Genomic DNA, 20,636 nt, shown 5'->3' with positions numbered 1-20,636 from the left:
GACTTTATGTTGAGGTCTTTGATCCATTTGGACTTGAGTTTTGTGCATGGTGATAGATATGGGTCTATTTTCATTCTTCTCATGTTGATATCCAGTTGTGCCAGCACCACTTGTTAAATATGCTTTCTTTTTTTCCTTTTTTGTCAAAGGATATTATTTGTCAAAAGAAAATATTTTTTCTTCTTTGTCAAAGATCAGGTGTTCAAAGGTGTGTGGATTGATATCTGGGTCTTCTATTCAGTTCCAGTGGTCCTCCTGTCTGTTTTTATGCCAATATCAAGCTGTTTTCAGTACTGTAGCTCTGTAGTAGAGTTTGATTGTGATGCCTCCAGAAGTTCTTTTATTGCACAGTATTGTTTTGGCTATCCTAGGTTTTTTGCTTTTCCAAATGAAGTTGAATACTGTTCTTTTAAGGTCTTTTTTGCTGGGATTTTGATGGGCATTGTGTTGAATCTGTAGATTGCTTTTGGTTGGATGCATCTTTTACTTAAGTAAAATTTTGGTTTTGATTTGAGAGGTAGTATATATTTTTAAAATTCATCTTACAGAATTAGTTCAGTTGCTTTGGATTTCTCTAGAAGAAAAACCAGGCTTTTCTCTAGTGTCTGCTGCTTGTCCTTGTATGGGCTTAGGTTTCATGCAGAGAGCTCAGAGTTTAAGAGCAAGGGGACTTGGTTAATACTAAAAACAATGAGGGAGGTGAGGGAATGTGTGTGAATCTGCACTGGAGATCTGCGGGATTTCAAGTCTCAGTTGAAAAATATTGAGTTCCTTAAAGTAAGATGTGGCAATGTGGGCACGATGCTAGAACCGGACAATAGGTCGGAGTTTGACCTACAATAGTGTTATAAATACATACAATTACGTTTGATAAGTAGTATATTACCATTTTGAAGTCAGTTTCGTTTTTGGCTTCTTAACTGCTGTTTTCTGCTTAAACAGTGTTTGCAAAGGAATTCCTGAAGACAGTTAAGTGCAGTGTGATTTATGAGGCGGTGAAGGCCGAGTGCTTTGCAGTGATGAGGACCCGCTCTCGCGGGGAAATCGATGGAGCACATCAGCCTGTAGCACACTTCCTGCCCTAATGGTCCTCAGCTCGATCAATATTTGAAATTTAGCTTCCCCATCCTTCTGTGGGCACTGTGTGCTTCGCACTCTTCCTCTGTCACCCTCAGAGATGGGGCCGACTTTTATAGATGGAGCCAGTTACCCTTTCCTGCTCGGGTTAGGTCAGCTTGAGGCTTTAACCACTGGCGTAGTTTAAGGATTTAAATGCATTGTGCTGTAGGCCAAGTAATATTTTAAGTTTTCACATTACCTGGTCTTGGGAAGGGCATTGAACTAATAACATAGTTATTTACCATTTATTCCGCCTAAAACAGTCCCCATTGAGAGATCTTTCAGTGGGTTCTGTGTTCTGGCACTGACCTTGCCTGCCTGCTCTCCCTCCCGCTCTCTCTCCCTCCTGCTCTCCCTCCTTTCCCTCCCTCCCTCCCTCCTGCTCTCCCTTCTTTTTCTTCCCTCTGTTTTTTTTCTTTTTTCTTTTCTTTCTTTTTTTTTTTTAAGATAGGGTTTGCACAGAGCTCAGGCTGGCCTTGAACTCTGTGTGACTAAGAATGACCTTGAACCTTTAATCCTCTTGCCCACCCCCCCAAGCTCCCAGATTACTGGCAGGTGCCACCAATGTTCTGAATTACATTTTAAAATGAATTTTGTTTTTTTTTTTTAGAGGCATTTCAGATTCATAGCAAAATTGAGAAGAAGGTGGCAGGAGTCCATCCATTTTGTGATTCTGCACACCCGCAGCCTGTCCTGTTTTGTGTTTGTTACAGTAATGAATCTCTATTGACTCAGACATCTTACCCAGAGTCCGTGTTTGCATTAGTTGTGTTCTTGCTGCTGGGTGTTCTGTGGGTTTGAGCAAGCGCATCTCGACATAGTTCTTCTATTATGGTGTCATACTCTCTGTGTCCTAACTGGTGTCTCACCCTGCCCTACAGGTTCTCTAGCCATGGCACAAGTAGAGAAACGAGGAGGCTTGCTCCGGAAATCTTCAGCCTCAAAAAAACCATTAAAGGAAAAAGTGGTGCTGATGTATGATGAGATTTTTATGGTAAGCCCTGTTATACTGCACAGCTAGATTGACTCTTTGTTTCTTTAGAAAATTTTAAAATTGTGTTTACCTATTTATTTCTCTGTGTACACATGTTTATTTGAGTAAGGGTGCAAGCGAACACAAGCCATATGAGTGTGTAAGTCAGATGATAGCCTGCAGCAGTCCCTTTACTGTCTGGCTCTGAGAATTGAACTCAGATCATCAGGTATGAACTACACCTAACCTTGACTCTTCAGTTTTTTAGTCCAAATAATCTTTTTTTTTTAAAATTTATTTATTTTATGTGCATTGGTGTTTTCTTTGCATATATGTCTGTGTGAGGGTATCAGATCTTGGAGTTATAGACAGGTGTGAGCTGCCATGTTTTTACTGGGAATTGAACCCTGGTCCTGTGGAAGATCAGTCAGTGCTCTAAACCACTAAGCCATCTCTCCAGCCCCAGTCCAAATAATCTTAATCAGAAATAATCTTATTGGGGCTGTAGAGATGGCTCAGTGTGGACTTGTTTTTTTTTTGCTGTCCACTCATGTAGACCAGAGTTTGGATCCTCAGCATCCATTTAAAAATCAGGATAGATACAGCAGCCCACCTGTAGTCCTTGGATTACAGGTGCTTAGAGACAGAGACAAGGGCTCTCCTGGGCAAGATGGCCAGCTGGACTAGCCAAATTAGTGATCTCTGGGCTTAGCTAAAGACCCTGCCTCCGTTAAGTAATGATTGAAAAAGACATGTCACCTCTGTTTTTGACTTCCATAGGTTCAGTTACAGTTACATACCCGAGTCTTTGTATTTACCTGTACATGCAGATATGCTTACATGTATGCATACCATATACATAGAGATGTTTGTTCCCACCAAAACAACCAACAAACAATGCTCCCAGTCATTTCTGTTTGCCTCCTCTACCAGGTATGTAAGTCTAGCCCTCAAGAGCCTGAGCCAAGGACTGGAGAGAAGTCCCAGTGGTTAATAACACTGGTTGTTCTTCCAGAGGACCCAGATTTGATTTCCAGGACCCATATGATACCTCACAATCATTTGTAGCTCCAGTCCTGGGGAGTCTGACACCTCTTGCCTCCATGGGCATCAGAACACACTTATACATGCAGATAAAGCATCTATACACATAAATAAAATTTAAAAAAACACTGAGACAAAATCATTAGATGTTTCAGGCCAACATGGGCTATGTTGTAAATTACAGTTCATTGTAGGCTACAGAGTGGGACTCTGCTCAGAAAACAAACATTAACAACAACAAAGATGGTTAAGTAGAGGCTCGCCTGAGTTTGTTGCCTAGCACCATATAAAAGTAGTCATGGTAGTACATTTGGGAGATGGGTTAGGTAGAAGGATCAGAAGTTCAAGATTATCCTCTGCTGTGTAGTGACCAAGTCCAGCAGGAGAGCTCAAACACTAATAGTGAGCTCATATAATAGAGATTTATGATGATGCATTGATTATTATAGGTTATTACTATCCTCCCTCCCTCCCTATCTCCCTCTCTCCCTCTCTCCCTCTCACCCTCCCTCTCTCCCTCCCTCCCTCCCTCCCTTTTTTTCTTTTCTTTTTTTTTTTTTGAGACAAGGTTTCTCTGTAGCTTTGGTGCCTGTTCTGGAACTAGCTGACCTTGAACTCACAGAGATGTGCTCGCCTTTGCCTCGTGAGTGCTGGGATTAAAGGCGTGTGACACCACCGCCTGGCTGGCCGCTAACTCTTTAGGTAGCTGAGGATGGCCTTGAACTCCTGATCCTTCTGCTTTCAACTTCCAGGTGCTAGTTGAACTATCTTACTGGCCAACATTTTTCTTTTTAAAAAAGGTGTGTGTGTGTTCACAAAGATCAGAAGAGGGAATCATACCTTGGAGCTGGAGTTACATGTGGTTATGTGTAAATGGATGTTCTTTTTTGATTTTTTTTTTGACACGGGGTTTTTCTGTAGCATTGGATCCTGTCCTGGAACTTGCTCTGTAGACCAGGCTGGCCTCACAGAGATGCACCTGCCTCTGCCTCTTGGGTGCTGGGAGTGTGCCACCACCGCCTGACTTGTAAATGGATGATTTTTTTTTGTCCCAACTGCCTGCTCTCAAATACCCAGAGGCTGCTTCCCAAATTGACATAGCACCTTAATGTTATTTATAAGTGCTTTGCCAATATCTCAGGCTTATTACTAGGTAGCTCTTACATTTTAAATTAACCATATTACTTATTTATGTTCTGCCACATGGCAGTGTCTATATTAGCACATTTATCTCCTGCTCCCTCTGTGTCTGGCTGGTGACTCCTGACTCTGTCCTTCTCTTTTCCATCATCCTTAGTTTGGTTGCCCCACAAATTCTTCATGCCTGGCTACTGGCCAGTCAGTGTTTTTTAAACCAATTTGAGTGACAAATCTTTACGGTGTACAAAAGGATTGTTCTGGGCTGGAAAGATGGCTCAGAGGTTAAGAGCATTGCCTGCTCTTCCAAAGGTCCTGAGTTCAATTCCCAGCAACCACATGGTAGCTCACAACCATCTGTAATCATAATAAATAAATAAATATTAAAAAAAAACCAAAACCAAAAACAAAAGGATTGTTCCACAGCAGTTGTGAGCCACCTGATGTTGGTGCTTGGATTAAACCCTGGTCAACTGGAAGAGCAGCAAATGCTTTTAGTTGCTGAGCCTTTCTTTAGTCTCATGACTCATTTTTTTTTAAAAAGATTTATTTATTTATTGTATATACAGTGTTCTGCCAGCATGTGTGGCTGCACACCAGAAGAGGGCACCAGATCTCATTATTGATGATTGTGAGCCACCTTGGGATTGCTGGGAATTGAACTCTGGTCCTCTGGAAGAATAGCCAGTGCTCTTACCCTCTGAGCCATCTCTCTAGCCCCCATGGCTCATTTTTTATGATCTTATTTTCATTTATTTATTTTTTTAGCTAATTTGAAGAGTAGTTTTTATGATAGATGTCATATGAAGTTCTTTTTGCACCTTGAATTGTACAATTTCAATTTTAGATATATTTTTTAGAAGATGCATTGTTACATTCTATCTCAGGTTTTTGGTTGACAGAATAAGTAATTAGACAACTCATTCTCTAGTTATATGGGGTGAGTACAGAGTTATTATGATTTGGATGAGAGATTGATTTTAGCCTTCAAACGTAAACCAAAATATTACTTACAAAGAGAATATACTGATTTTTCTAATATATCTTTGGCACTTTTCCAGATGTATCACTAAACACATCAATTCTAATCTTGACAAGAAATCTTTGTTGGTGCTGATAATATCCTCATTAAAAGAAGTTTTAAAAGCAAGGTGGTGGCACACGCCTTTAATCCCAGTACTCGGGAGGCAGGGACAAGTGTATCTCTGTGAGTTGGAGAGCAGCCTGGTCTACAGAGCAAGTTCCAAGACAGGTTCCAAAACTACAGAGAAACCCTGTCTTGAAAACTCTCCAGGAAAAAAAAAAAGGAAACAGTTTCAAAGTTAAATATGACAGGTAGGCCTGGAGAGGTGGCTCAGAGGTTAGGAGCACTGTCTTCTCTTCCAAAGGTCCTGAGTTCAATTCCCAGCAACCACATGGTTACTCACCACCACTTGTAATGAGATCTGGTTCCCTCTTCTGGCCTGCAGGCATATATGCAGACAGATACTATATATATAATAAATACATCTTTAAAAAATATTTTAAAAAATTGATAGTTAAAGTTGACAATATTTTTGATGCTTTTTGAGGTAGCAATGAAGTTGAACATGCTTGTTTTCTGATTTCAGACGGAAGACCCCAGTAAGTGTAGTCCTCGGTTTTGGGAGGAGCTCTTCCTCATGAAGGTGAGATTGGGTGGCATGTTGGCATTCTTGGGTAAGTAACATTGTCTTACATATTCTCAGTGCTGCACTAAAAGTCTGCTTAGGCCCTTACTGTTCTTTTGGCAGGTGAATTTAGAGTATCTAGAAGGCAAGCTGGAGTCTCTGGATGGTGAAGAGCTAATGAAGATCAAGGACAATATCAACTGTTTATTTCAACACTGTATCCAGGCTCTAGGAGAGGAGCATCCAATCCGAGTTGTCAATGCCTTGCAGGTAGAGGCTGGGAGACTGGGAAGTCCTGTTTAATGGGAACATGGAACTGAAGCTCATCTATTAGATGCTGAGGAACCTAGAATTGCCTTTAGCTATCAGAGATGGTTTGGTTTTTCATTCCTTTATATTTTTAATTTTTTAAATAAAATATCTGTCATGTGCCGGGTGGTGGTGGCGCACGCCTTTAATCCCAGCACTCGGGAGGCAGAGGCAGGTGGATCTCTGTGAGTTCGAGACCAGCCTGGTCTACAAGAGCTAGTTCCAGGACAGGCTCCAAAACCACAGAGAAACCCTGTCTCAAAAAAACCAAAAAAAAAAAAAAAAAAATATCTGTCATGCTTAGCTATTTTTCTGTTTTATTTAATTTTAAAAAAACATTTATGGGGCTGGAGAGATGGCTCAGCGGTTAAGAGCACTGACTGCTCTCCCCGAGGACCCGGGTTCAAATCCCAGCGCCCATATGGCAGCTCACAACTGTCTGAAAATCCAGATCCAGGGGATCTGACACCTTCACACCAATGCACATAAAATAAAGCTAAATAAACCATAAAAAAAATTTAAAAAAAAAAAAAACATTTATTATGGGCAAGAGAGATGGCTCAGTGGTTAAGAGCACTGGCTGCTCTCCCAGAGGACCAGGGTTCAATTCCCAGCACTCACATAACATCTCACAGCTGTCTGTAACTCCTGTTTCAGGGGATCTGATGCCCTCACATAGATACACATGCAGGCAAAACACCAATGCACATAAAGTAAAAATAGATAAATTACACACACACACACACACACACACACACACACATATGAACATATGAACTCTGGCTGCTCTTTCAGAGGACCCGGATTCAATTCCCAGCACTCATATGTCTGTTCACAGTCCTAGGGGATCCAGTCAATGCCTTCTTCTGGCCTTTGTGGACAGGTGGCATGCATGTGGTGCACAGACATACATGCACATAAAACACCCATACACATAAAATGGGAAGCATTAATCTAATTAATCTTTATCAATAAAAAATCGGGAGTTAGATATTGGGGCAAGTACCCAAAAGGTCAGAGAAGCAGGAAGCAGCCACTAGTCGCCTCCTACCTCTTTCGTTTCTCCACCCTTAAAGAGCTGAGATCCTCTCTCCACCCTGCCTTAGTACTTTCTGTCTCCTCTCTGTCTACAGTCTTCCAAACCTCTATGGTTAATTTTGGTTAGCCCCCCTCTGACTCCAAACAAGCTTTTTTGTCAGAACATAATCAAAATATCACACAACAAAAATGAATTAAAAATAATTAAAACATTTATTACTATTACTTTAAGTCATGTGTCTTTGTGTTGCGTGGGTACAGGTATCTGTGGTAACCAAAAGAGGGTGTGGAATCCTCTGGTGCTAGAATCACCAATGGTTGTGAGTCACCCAGCATGGGTACTGGGACTCAAACTTGGGTCCTCTGGAAGAACAGCAGGTACTCTTAACCACTAAGCTATCTTTGCAGTCTAATTTAAATGTTTTTCTGTTTTCTTTTAGATTGTTTTTTTGATACAGGATTTTTCTGTAGCTTTGGAGCCTGCCCTGGAACTCACTCTGTAGACCAGCCTGGCCTCAAACTCACAGAGATTCTCCTGCCTCTGCCTACCAAGTGCTAGGATTAAAGGCATGTGCACCACTACCTGGCTTAGTTTGGTTTTATGTGTGTATGTTTGAAGTATGTATGTATGTGTTTGTGTGTGTGGAGGCCAGAGATGGAAACTGGGTGTCTTTCCCAATTACTTTGTACCTTGTTGTTGTTATTATTATTATGCTTTGGTTTTTTGAAACAGGGTTTCTTGTGTAATCTTGACTGTTCTAGAACTCTTTCTGTAGACCAGACTGTCCTCAAACTCTCAGAGATCCCCCTGACTCTGCCTCTGGAATTCTGGGATTAAAGGCATGCACCACCACCAACCAGCTGTTATTTTTATTTTTTAATTTTAAAGAAGTACTTACTGGGGGACTCTAGAGATGGCTTAACAGTTAATAACAATTGTTGTTTCTGTAGAGAACCTAGGTTTAGTTCTTAGCGTTCACTTGGCAGCTAACAGCCATCTGTCACTCTAGTTCCAAAGGAGCCAATACCATTTTCTGGCTTCCTTACATGGTAGTTTCGTAGTTATACATGCAGGCAAAACATCCATACACATAAACTGAAAAAATAAATCTCTAAAGATTTTATTATGGGGCTAGGTGTGGTGGTGTACACTTTAAATCCCAGCACTTTTGAGATAGAGGCAGGTGGATTTCTGTGAGTTGGAGGTCTGCCTGATCTTTATAGCGAGTTCCAGGCCAGTCAGAGCTATATGGTGAGATCCTGTCTCAAAACCAACAAAAGTATAATAAAACAAACAAACAACTGTATTTCCTGTGTACAGTGCTTGTGGGAGGGGGAGCATACATGACCCAGTGCTCATAGAGACTAAAGAACAGCTGCGTGAAGTTGCTTGTTTGCTTCCACCTCTGTGTGGCTCCAGTTGGTGGTGTTTTACTCTTGGCTTTTTGGGGAGCCCAACTCCCAACTTTCAGATAAATAACACATGGAGGCTTATTCTTAGTTAGGAATGCTTGGCCTTAGCTTGGCTTGTTTCTTGCCAGCTTTTCTTTTTTTTTTGGTTTTTCGAGACAGGGTTTCTCTGTGGCTTTGGAGCCTGTCCTGGAACTAGCTCTGTAGACCAGGCTGGTCTCGAACTCACAGAGATCTGCCTGCCTCTGCCTCCCGAGTGCTGGGATTAAAGGCGTGCGCCACTATCGCCCGGCCTTGCCAGCTTTTCTTAACTTTAAATTTTCCCATGTACCTTTTGCCTCTGGGCCTTTTCCTTTTCTTACTTCTGTGTATTCTGTGTATCTTACTTTCACCCTTGCTCTGACTGGCCAGGTGACTGGGTGACTAGCCACTAGCGCCCTCCTTTTCTTGTTCTCTCGTTGCTCCTCCTCTTCCTCGTTTCTCCTTTATCCTCTCTGCCTGCCAGTCCCTCCTATCCTTGCTCCTACCTCACTATTGGCCATTCAGCTCTTTATTAGGACAATCAGGTGTTTTAGACAGTTTAGTGATATTTCATTTGTATTTTAATAAATAAAGCTTGCCTTAAGTTCAGAGGGTAAAACAGCCGGGCGGTGGTGGCGCACGCCTTTAATCCCAGCACTCGGGAGGCAGAGGCAGGTGGATCTCTGTGAGTTCGAGGCCAGCCTGGTCTACAAGAGCTAGTGCCAGGACAGGCTCCAAAGCTACAGAGAAACCCTGTCTCAAAAAAAACTAAAAAAAAAAAAATAAAGAGAGAGAGTAAAACAGCTGCACTGATCAGCCTTCCAGACCAGGCAGTGGTGACACACACCTTTAATCCCAGTAGCCACACTAGTTTGCCATAGAAATCAGGTGGTAGTGGTGCATGCCTTTAATCCCAGAACTAGAGAGGAATATAAAATGGGAGGAATCAGCTCTCCCACACAGTCTCATTCTGAGATTCCTGGAGGCAGGATCGCCATTTTGGATTGAGGTAGAGGTAAAAGCCAGTAACTGGCTGTTTTGCTTTTCTGATCTTCAGGTTGAACCCAAGTTTCTGACTCTGAATTTTTATTAATCGTAGTACTACAAGACAGGCAGAGAATCACAGCTTCACAGAGTTAAACAAATGCAGCATTAATAAAAGTCACACACTTTAAAACAATATTACCCAGCAGTTCCAGGGATCAAACTTGGGTCCCCATGCTTGCAGAGCAAGCCCTAAGCCATCTCTCTAGCTCTTTACTTTTCTTTTTCTCCAGAGGAGGAAGTGACATGTCTTCCTTTATTACTGTCTTTCTTATTCCCTGGACACAGGGTCACTGAACCTGGAGCTCACCATGTCTGGCTAGGCTGGAGGCCAGCGAGCCCAGCAGTCCTCTTGTGTGTGTGTGTGTGTGTGTGCGCGCGCGCGCGCGCGCGCGTGCGTGCATGCTTATGTCTCAGGCTCCTGTGGAGTCAGAGAACACCTTGAAGGGGTCGGTTCCTTTGTCAGACCTGGCAGCAAGTACTTTTACCTGCCGAGCTAGTTCTCTGACTCTGATCTTGAACTTCTGATTCTTCTGCCTCCTTCTCCCCAGTGCTGGGATTGCAGGTGTGCTGCTGTTTCTCAGTTTCTGGATTTTTTTTTTTTTGAGACAGGGTTTCTCTGTAGTTTTTTGGATTTTTTTAAAAAAATTTATTTTATTATTTTATGTTTATTGGTGTGAGGGTCAGATGTCCTAGAACTGTAGTTACAGGCAGTTGTAAGCTGCCATGTGGGTGCTGGGAATTGAACTCAGGACCTCTGGAAGAGCAGCCAGTGCTCTTAATCGCTGAGCCATATCTCCAGCCCAGTTTCTGGATTTTCATGTTAACATTGAAGCTGTTTTCAAACTCAGAGCAGCAGAAATTGAAGGTCAGCCAGCCTTGACAAGACTTAGTTCTGAAGTTGCAGGAGGAAGCTGCAGATTCAGTGTACTCGTAGTGTGGAGACTTTCTCTCTAGAAAAATTGTTTTTCCCCTCTCTGCAGACCTTGTGTGCACTAATTCGAGGAGTCCACCAGAAGAATAAGTCTACATCTGGATTTGACATTATCAACATGCTGATGGGCTTTGACAAAGCGGAGCTGTGCATGAAGGTGAGGCAGAAATGTGTATGTGGCTCTGAATAGTTCTTTTTTTTTAAGATTTTTTATGATTTATTTTTATTTTATGTGCATTGGTGTTTTGTCTACGTGTGTATCCATATGAGGGTGTCGAATCCCCTGGAACTGGAGTTACAGCTGGGACTTGAACCCAGGACCTCTGGAAGATCCATCTCTCCAGCCCCTGAATAGCTTATCTCTTGACTGCCGTTGGTGATGCTTCCTGTAGACAGACATACTAGAAGATTTGAAGTCAGATTTTGGCTTTCTGAGACTGGATTTCTCTGTGTAACAGTTAGCCCTGGGTATCCTGGAACTGGCTTTATAGATCAGGCTGGCCTCGAACTTACAGAGATTCATCTGCCTTTGCCTCCTGAGTGTTGGGTTTAAAGACATGAACTACCACCATCCAGATTTTTATGACATTTATGAACTTAGATAAAATATGTGAAGCTACAAGATCAGCTATTGCCGGGTGGTGGTGGCGCACGCTATTAATCCCAGCACTTGGGAGGCAGAGGCAGGCGGATCTCTGTGAGTTCGAGACCAGCCTGGTCTACAGAGCTAGTTCCAGGACAGGCTCCAAAGCCATAGAGAAACCCTGTCTCGAAAAACAAACAAACAAACAACAACAAAAAAAAAAAAACCCAGCTATTTTGTGGTTGTAGGAACAAAGGCACGCTGTTTTGCACGGAAGGCAAGTCCTCTGCTGCCCACAATCCTGTGTGCTTTTGGCTCTTTGACAGACTCTTAGTAGCTGAGGCTGACTTCAGACTTAAATTACAGAGGATAAGACTTTTTAAAAACTATTTGTTATAGTTTTTAAAGGTTTATTTATTTTATGTGTATAGATGTTTTTCCTGCGTATATGTCTGTGTACTTCATGTGTACGCGATGACTGAGAGGTATGACGAGGGTATCAGATCCTTTGGAATTGGAGTTTCAAATGGTTGCCAGCCTGATGTGGGTGCTGGAAACTGATCATGGCTCATCTATAAGAGCAATAAATGTTTTTGAGCACTAAGCTGTCTTTTCAGCCTGTTTGTCTATCTCTCTCAAGTTAAAAAAAACCCATTAAGTTTAATTTAAAGAAAACAACCGGGGGGAGGGGGGGCTGGAGAGATGGCTCAGCGGTTAAGAGCAGTGATTGCTCTTCCAGAGGTCCTGAGTTCAATTCCCAGCAACAGCATGGTGGCTCACAACCATCTGTATTGAGATCTGGTGCCCTCTTCTGACCTGCAGGCATATATGTGGACAGAACACTGTATATACAATAAATAAATAAATATTAAAAAAAAGAAAACAACCAGGACAACTGCACAGTGAGAAAATTGACTCCTGGGGAAGAGCTGTGGTGATGGCACTGGAGGTCAGGAAGGCACAGTGCCCTTGAGCTTAAGACGGTGTGATTACAGATGCATTCATGTAAGAGGGGCAGTCCTCTGACCACTGGAGAAGAATGTGTGCGTGTATGTATAACGTGTGTGAGTGCCTACATGCTATGGTGCACGTGTATAAGTCAGAGTTAGAATCAGGTCTTCTATGGTAAGCATCTTTACCTGCTGAGCCATCTTGCTGGCTTTCCTCATGTCATTTGTTACTTACCAAAATGTGTGCAGAATGCCCGGACCGTGGTGGTGCACTCCTTTAAGCCCAACACTTGGGAGGCAGAGGCAGGCAGATATTTGTGAGTTCAAGACCAGCCTAGTCTACAGAGTGAGTTCTAGGACAGACAGGACTACCCAGAGAAACCCAGTCTCAAGAAACCAAAACCAAACCAAACCAAACCAAAAAAGCTAACCAAACAACAACAATAAAACAAAAATGTATGCAGATGTCTTTCTTTGTATGTCTTGTACCTGGGAAGAGGCAATTAATTATACAAAGTTCCTAATTTCTACACAGGATAAATTCTTTGTTTCAGCCAACTGTCAATGGACAGGCAATTGAAATGACACAGTCTCTCTGGGAAAGAACATTAGAGTATTCTGTTTTGTGATATGTGTATTTCTTCATCTGTCTCCATCAGTTTCTGTAGTAGTCTGAGTTTCTTACATCTCCAATATAAGTTTGCATTCTGCTCTGGAGCTCTTGATCACAGCTCGTGTTCACATAATTTCTTTTTCACTTAAACTGTTTCTCCTCTTTCTCTCATCCCTCCTCCCCTACTGGGGATCCAGCTTGGTGTATGTTAGATAGGGCTCTAACACTAAGGCACTATCACTATCTTTTTATTAGAACACTCTTGTAATTTATGTATTGTGTAGTTGATTCTTAAACTGAACAAACATAACCACTTTTAATTCAAAAAACAGTTTAATTGCCTCCCAGAAGAAAAAAATCATTATCCTTTTGAATGCTGGAATTATAGACATATATCTGCTTTATATTCAGGTTTGAACCCAGGGCCTTATGAAAGCTAGGCAAGCACACTATCATTGAACTACACTCTCAGCCCCTTTTCATGGACCTTTGATCATTCTAAAATCTACCTGGTGTCCCTTTCCTTTTCCTCCTCCTCAAAAAATGGTGTGTGTGTGTGATTGTGATATGCATGTGTTTGTGGAAGGAATACATGTGGAGGCCGGAGCTCAACAGTGGAACCCCAACATGAGATAGTACCACTAAGCTATACTCCCACGGTTCACGCACACCCTCCTACTGGGCAAGACTACTCCACATGGGCCAGCTGTGACTTCCCCTGGCTCTTTAAACTTGGTGTAGTGACTCCAGTTCCAATAAATGTCAAATCATCTCTTGTGTACTAATATTAAAACAGTGTCTTATTTCTTCCACTCCATTAAAAAATGGTGGGATTCTGTCTTTAGAAATAAGAGTAAGAAAACCTGCGCTTTGATGAGACTTACAAGGTGTAGATTTCTGTGCAGACCAGACATGTAACTGAACAAGACACACACCTTAGAGAGCAGCCATCAGGATCCCTCAATGTACTGGAACTGGGACAATACCAGGGGTCAGCTTTCTGAACAATAACTAGAAGAAGGTCCGAATGAAGGAAAATATCCGTCAGGTTCTAACAGGACCTAATGTTCCTTTGACTATAACACAGTACCGGCATGGCAGAGAACCACAGTGTGCGCTGCGGTGTTTCTCCCTGGAGAATGTCTTCATGACCAAAAGCAATTTGGGGGTGGGGAAGGTTTATTTCATCTTAGAGTTCACAATCCATCATTCAGGGAAGTCAGGGCAGGAGCCTGGAAGCAGGGACTGAAGCAGAGGCGTTGAAGTACTGCTTTCTGGCTTGCTCCTCATGGCTTCCTCAGCCTGCTTTCTTATAGCATCCGAGACCAATAGCCCAGAGGTGGCACTGTCTGTAGCGAGCTAGATCATTCTTTGCCGGCTCTGTTGTTTCATCCCTGCCCATCTATTTCACCTTTGCTGTCCTGCCCATTTCTCTATCCCCTCTATCCTGGACCCACTTCAGCACTCATTCAATCTTCCTTTATGTTCCTCTGTGCTTCTTTCTCTGTAATAGCTTACTGTCTTTCAGACACAATCCTGGACCCCTGGCCTCCTCAACACATGAAAACTTTTTACAGATAAAGTTACATTGTTGGCTTGTGTTCCTATGGGTAGGCTTGGCTTATTTGGATCAAAGGTTTTCTTTGTAACAGCTGGCAGGGTAGTTTTCTAGCAGACAGGAGATCACAGAAGCATACTTTCTGGTACTTCCTCGGGGGTGAAATGTCTTCTTTGAATTTTGGTGGAGAAAGAAGGGCACTTCTTTGAGATCTTCCCCTGTAAAGTAAGCCAAGATCTCAGGCCTCTCCAACACTGCATGTCTTCTATCAGGTTCCACCTTATTTCTCTGAGACAAGGTTTTTCACTGAGCCTTGGAGCTCTAGACTGGCTGGTCCACAGACCCCAGGGTCTTCTTGTCTTTACTTTCCTAGTGCTGGGATTATAGGCGTGTACCACTGTGCTCAGCTATAGTTTTCTAGTGTGTGTGTGTGTGTGTTGAGGTCAAGAGTAGATGTTAGGAGTCTTGTTATTAATTTATTATCAAAAAGCTTTATAACTTTTTATTTTTGTGTGTGTTCACATAGCATAGGTTGGAGGCCAGAAGACTTGAAATTACTTTCTTTTGTCTTTTTCTTTAAACTAAAATTGTGAAAGTTTCAAGGTCTTACTTTGAAAGATGCTCACATGTTTAATTTAACTGAAACATCTTGTTTGTTTGTTTGTTTATTTATTTATTTATTTTTAGTTTATCGAGACAGGGTTTCTCTTTAGCTTTGGAGCCTGTCCTGGCACTAGCTCTTGTAGATCAGGCTGGCCTCGAACTCACAGAGATCCGCCTGCCTTTGCTTCCCGAGTGCTGGGATTAAAGACGTGCGCCACCACCGCCTGGCTTCTTGTTTTATTTTTGTAGGGTCTTTCTATTTTGTAGTCCTGGCTGTTCTAGAACTCACTGAGTCGATATGTGTTTTAGGCTGGCCTCAAACTCACAGAGATCCTCCTTCCCCTGCCTTCCAGTGCTGGAATTAAAGGCATACGTCACTACATCCAACTGAAACATTTTATTTTGAATCTTCATTTTGAAATTCCATCATGCTGAATCCTTAAGTCTGTTGGTTTTTTTTGTTGTTGTTGTTTTTGTTTTTTCGAGACAGGGTTTCTCTGTGGTTTTGGAGCCTGTCCTGGAACTAGCTCTTACAGACCAGGCTGGCCTTGAACTCCTCCCGCCTCTGGCTCCTGAGTGCTGGGATTAAAGGCATGTGCCACCACCGCCTGGCAAGTGTGAGGTTTTTTTGTTTTGTTTTTTTTTCTCCTTCATGCAAGTACTCATACCATGTACCTACCTGGTGCCCTCAGAGTCTAGAAGAGGGTTTGCATGCCTGGAACTGGAGTTATAGATGGCTTTGAACTACGATATGGGTCCTGGGAACTAAAAAATCCAGGTGTTCTGAAAAAACAAGTACTCTTAACCACTGAGCCATTTTTCTAGCTTTGAACTTTTTTTAAAAAAAGATTTATTTATTTATTATGTGTACAACATTCTGCCTCCGTGTATGCCTGCAGGCCAGAAGAGGGCACCAGATCGCACTGTAGATGGCTGTGAGCTACCATGTAGTTGCTGGAAATTGAACTCAGGACCTCTGGAAGAGCAACCAGTGCTCTTAACCTCTGAACCATCTCTTCAGCCCCCTAGCCTTGAATTTTTTCCCTTCACTTAATCTAGAATATTCTTTTCCTTCTTCCCTCTGTCATAGTTGGAAGGTTTTTACATTTTCTTAGTTTATGTCTAAAAGCTGTTTTGTTTTTTTTTAGTGCAAGCATCAAATTCCAATTACATTGTCAATTGAAGTTGATCCTGATGAACCCAGCTAGCTTTGTTGTGTTGCTCAGATGGCCATTGATTCCCAGTAGTGAATTTGATGTGTCTCTCACTGGTCCAGTGTGCCTACATGATGGATGATGCACTTTCTTTGACAAATACTGAAACTCATGTGTAGTTATTAAACCATTAGGTTTCCCTTTTCAAACTACTTCATTCTTTTGATCTTAAGGTTTATTTGTGTGTAAAGCTTCCAACATTCATGTAGTACAGGAGTAAATACCCCATTGTTCTCTGTGGTTGTTCTAAAGCATTGTCTCCAAGTAGCTAGACTTTGAAGTCTTTTTTGATCTTGCATGGCCTGGACTAGGGAAATGATACAGTTGATTCACAGTTATTCACTTTATCCTGCAGAACATAACAGCACAGGGTCTAAGTGTTACTTGGCGTGCCTTAATGTTTATGGTTCTTTTTCCCAGAACTTGATGGAGAGTTTGGATTCACTACTTTGTGCAGAAGGTTCCGAAAGTCTGAAGAGTTTATGCCTGAAACTTCTTCTTTGCTTAGTGACTGTAAGTGACCCCCATATGTTTGTCAAGGGTGTTAATCACAGCAGAGTCAAACCTAGTTGAGTTTCTTCCCAAAGGAAAAAGAGAAATTCTTTACTGGGATATTATATCATTCCCTTTGGTCTGAACATATAGAGGGAAGTTAGTTGTATGGAATTATGCTTTTGGGGAATTAACCATTGAGCAGCTACTGGCATTTTTAACCTGCAGGTTATATGATATTATCTTATCACTTTATTTTTTATTTTACTTAAACATTTTAAAACTAATTTTTAGTTCATGTGTGTCCCTTCCCCATACAAAAAAAAGTCATGTTGGTCAGAAGACAGATTTCCGGAGTTGGGTCTCTTCTTCCATCATATGGGTTCCAGGGTGAAGCTCAGGTCATCAGGCTTGGTGGCAAGGGCCTTAACCTGCTGAGCCATCTCCAGTTGATACCTGTCATGTTGGCAGGGATATTCCAGGAGAACTACCATCTTTTGGATTGTCTGACTTTTCGTTTTCATTGGGTCTCTCTTGAAAATGGTTCTGGGAATTCTGAATCTTGGGATATTTTTGTTTGCTCTTTGCTTTGACATTTCTGTCACTTAGATGCTAGGGTAGTAGATACACATGAGATGTCAGGTGCGTGGTACAGACCTTCACAAGTGTTTCTATTGCATTCAGGTTACAGACAACATCAGTCAGAACACTATCCTGGAATATGTAATGATCAACAGTATATTTGAAGCGATTCTACAGGTAGGCCAGCTTTCTGATGCCTTTCTCTTATAGATGCTCTTCACATTTTCAGTCCGCCTTCCATGGAACCAGGACTTAGCACTTAGGTGTTATGTACTGTGCTTCTTGTTACAGATACTGTCCCATCCCCCAAGTCGTAGAGAGCATGGGTATGATGCTGTAGTCCTCTTGGCTTTGCTGGTCAACTACAGAAAATACGAGGTACGTGGGTCCCTAGTGTGCAGTTGTTATTTCCGTAGCCATCTTGCTGGACACAGCAGCCATTTTATAAGACCGCTGAACATAGAAGACGGACTCTTGGTGAACTGGGTTTTTGCTACTATACCTGGCTTTTATCTCCTGAGTGGTGGCATTTATGGGCATTTACTACCATGCCTGGCTTTTACCTAGGAGTGTTGTTTTTCATTTTTTGTTTTTGAGACAGTCTTACTGCATATCCTTGGCTATCCTGGAACTCACATAGACCTTCCTGTTTCCGCTGAATGCTAGGATTAGGGTAATTGCCACCATGCCACCATGCTCAACCCCCTAGGAACTTTTTTTCCCCAGACAGGGTTTTTCTGTTACCCACAACTGTTCTAGAGACCAAGCTAGCATGGAACTCATAGAAATCTGCTTGCCTCTGTCTTTCCAGTGCGCCATCAACACCTGGCAGGAACTTTTTAAAAATCAAAAAGGGTTTGGATTATTAACTCTAGTTATATCACCCTGAATCAGAATTTGTGGGAGAGGAACTGATCATTTATTTTTTAAAAGATCCCTAACTGAACCTATGTAAGGTTGCTCATGCCTGTAATCTCAGCACCTTGCAGGCTGAGACAGAGGCTTGCCACAAATTCAAGGACAGCTGTGCTACGTGGTAAATTCTGGGCCAGCTTGGGGTACAAAGTAACATCCTATCTCAAAACAAACAAATAAACAAGCAAACAGACAAACCCAGTCAAACAAAATGATAAACCAGAATTAGAAATCGCAGTCCTACTGCATCTGCTTTGGAAGATTATTTTACATGTATGTGTGGGTGACTGAGTACATATATATGTAGCATGTGCATGCAGTTACCCTTAAAGACCAGAAGAGGGCACCGGATTCCCCTGGAACTGGGGACATGACATGGATGCTGAGAACTGAACCAGGGTCTTCTGCAAGAACAGCAAGTACTTTTAATCACTAAGCCATTTCTCTAGTTCCAATATATATATTTTTAAATAGGATACTGCTATGTAGCCCTGACTAGCCTAGAATTCAGTATGTAGAGTGGGCTGGTCTGGAAGTCGTGCCTCTCTAATGTGCCCTCCCTGTGCCTGACTCCGTTCTGTGATCTGCAGGCCTGTGTGACTATTTCTGGCAAGATTTGTTTTATGCATCTTATCACTGTTGGTCTAAGAGCTCTCTGGCTCTTTTGTTCGTTTTGTTTTGTTTTATTTATTTATTTTTTTTTTGAGACAGGATTTCTCTGTGTAACAGTCCCAGCTGTCCTGGAACTTGCTTTGTAGACCAGGCTGGCCTTGAACTCACAGATATCCCCCTGCTTCAGCCTCCTGAGGGTTGGAATTAAAGACTTGGGCCACCACCACTCAACTGAGCTCTCTGATTTTAATGAAGATTTTAGTTGAAGATATTACTCTATCTTTAACAATACTGGAGGTCACTCCCACCGCCACCCTCCCTTTCCCACTGACCTCAAAGTTTTGGCAATCCTACTTCAAGGTCCATTCACGGCCTGCATTAGTGTGTACTATCACACCTGACTGTAATTTTAGTTAGAAGCCAGGTCCCATGCAGCCCAGGCTGGCTTTGAACTAATTTTCCTGCTTTTGCCTTCCCAGTACATCACTGTGCCCCACCGCCCACTTCTCTTTCCCTCCCCTCAATACAGAGTTTCATCCTATAGCTCAGGGTGGCCCCAAATCTGTGGTGAGCCATGCCTCATTCTCCCAAGTGTTGGGTTATAAGTGTATGCCACCATACCCAGCTAGGCTCTTGGTTTTCATTTTTGAAATGAAAAGCAGAACCCAGAGAATGGTATGTGTGCCTTATTCCTCTCAGAAGGCAAAATGCATAGGAATTGGGGGAGGTTGCTCACGGAAGACCGGGATCCTCAGGGACTCCCTGGAGGAGTAGGAAGCAGCAGGTAAAGGGTCCTGGATACTAAGAACGACTCTCTGAAGTTAGTGCTGTGCTAGGGGAACTTTCTTCACTAATAAGCGGCAGGACTCTGAGAACATATTGTCACTGCTTAGCCTTCTGGACAAGTCAGTGAAGAGTATGCCAGCTGGTGACATGATTTAGGTTTTTTTTTTAAGTGTTTCTTCTTTCCTTCCTTTTTTCTTTCCTTTTTTTTTTTTTTTTTTTGGTCAGGACTTTGTTATTTAGGCCACAGGCTTGGCTGTCCTCATACTGCTGTGTAGCCTGAGCTGGCCTCTAGCTTTCAGAAGTCTTCCTGCCTCAGCCTCCCAGGTACTGTTACCACAGGCGTGTGTCATGACGTCTGTATCACTGGTCAGCCTCCCAGGTACTGTTACCACAGGCCTGTGTCATAACGTCTGTATCACTGGTCAGCTTCCCAGGTACTGTTACCACAGGCCTGTGTCATAACGTCTGTATCACTGGTCAGCCTCCCAGGTACTGTTACTACAGGCCTGTGTCATAACATCTGCATCACTGGGTGATTTTATTCAGACAGACTGATGGACAACTTGTTGTAATGAGGAGAGGCTGTGAGAAGGGGGTACTCTGGAGAGTCTGGGGTCTGTGCAACAACCTTGATGTGGAGGAGTTGATAATGGGGTGTAGATCTACAAATAAACATGTAATTTATCTCCAATACCTGTTTTTACTGGCAGTCTGGAGGTGCTGACATGGTAGCCATTATGATCTCTGTCATGTGTAAAAGCCTCTGGGGCCTTAGTACAAGAGCAAGAAAAATAGCTGAGGAAAAATGCTGAGGAAAGCTAAAGAAGTTGAGTTCCATGTGACAGGAACACACTGTCGTCCCTAGTGAGTACTTCACCGCTTTCTGGTGGATACAGCCATTCTGAGGCCGTGCGTGGATTGGCTGGCTTTTCTAAGTGCAAAATGAACCCTGGCTCAGCCCAGTAGGGCCCTGAAATGTCAGCCTGAAAAATGGGACACACCCTAAGACTGGAGAAAATTGTATTTCTGAAGTGAGGGATGCATCTTTGT

At 42.5% G+C, this 20,636-nt stretch overlaps 1 protein-coding gene across 2 annotated transcripts in view; it reads left to right on the top strand.

The window, feature by feature from the left end:
• The window catches only part of Armh3 (armadillo like helical domain containing 3), a 195,752-nt gene that overhangs the window by 11,779 nt on the left and 163,337 nt on the right, over nucleotides 1-20,636 (top strand). Inside the window, exons 2-8 of one of the 2 annotated variants that reach the window (XM_075974238.1) lie at nucleotides 2,001-2,113; nucleotides 5,884-5,940; nucleotides 6,046-6,192; nucleotides 10,728-10,835; nucleotides 16,620-16,712; nucleotides 17,376-17,450; nucleotides 17,565-17,651. In XM_075974238.1, the coding sequence (XP_075830353.1) occupies nucleotides 2,012-2,113; nucleotides 5,884-5,940; nucleotides 6,046-6,192; nucleotides 10,728-10,835; nucleotides 16,620-16,712; nucleotides 17,376-17,450; nucleotides 17,565-17,651 (669 nt within the window). In that variant the 5' untranslated portion in view covers nucleotides 2,001-2,011. The remainder of the gene's footprint in view (nucleotides 1-2,000; nucleotides 2,114-5,883; nucleotides 5,941-6,045; nucleotides 6,193-10,727; nucleotides 10,836-16,619; nucleotides 16,713-17,375; nucleotides 17,451-17,564; nucleotides 17,652-20,636) is intronic. The other variant, XM_075974239.1, reaches the window with a different exon arrangement.

Source organism: Microtus pennsylvanicus, chromosome 5 (genome assembly GCF_037038515.1).
Source record: "Microtus pennsylvanicus isolate mMicPen1 chromosome 5, mMicPen1.hap1, whole genome shotgun sequence".
Lineage (NCBI taxonomy): Eukaryota > Metazoa > Chordata > Mammalia > Rodentia > Cricetidae > Microtus > Microtus pennsylvanicus.
The sequence above is the reverse complement of the archived record's forward strand: the minus strand, read 5'-3'. Positions and strand labels throughout refer to the sequence as shown.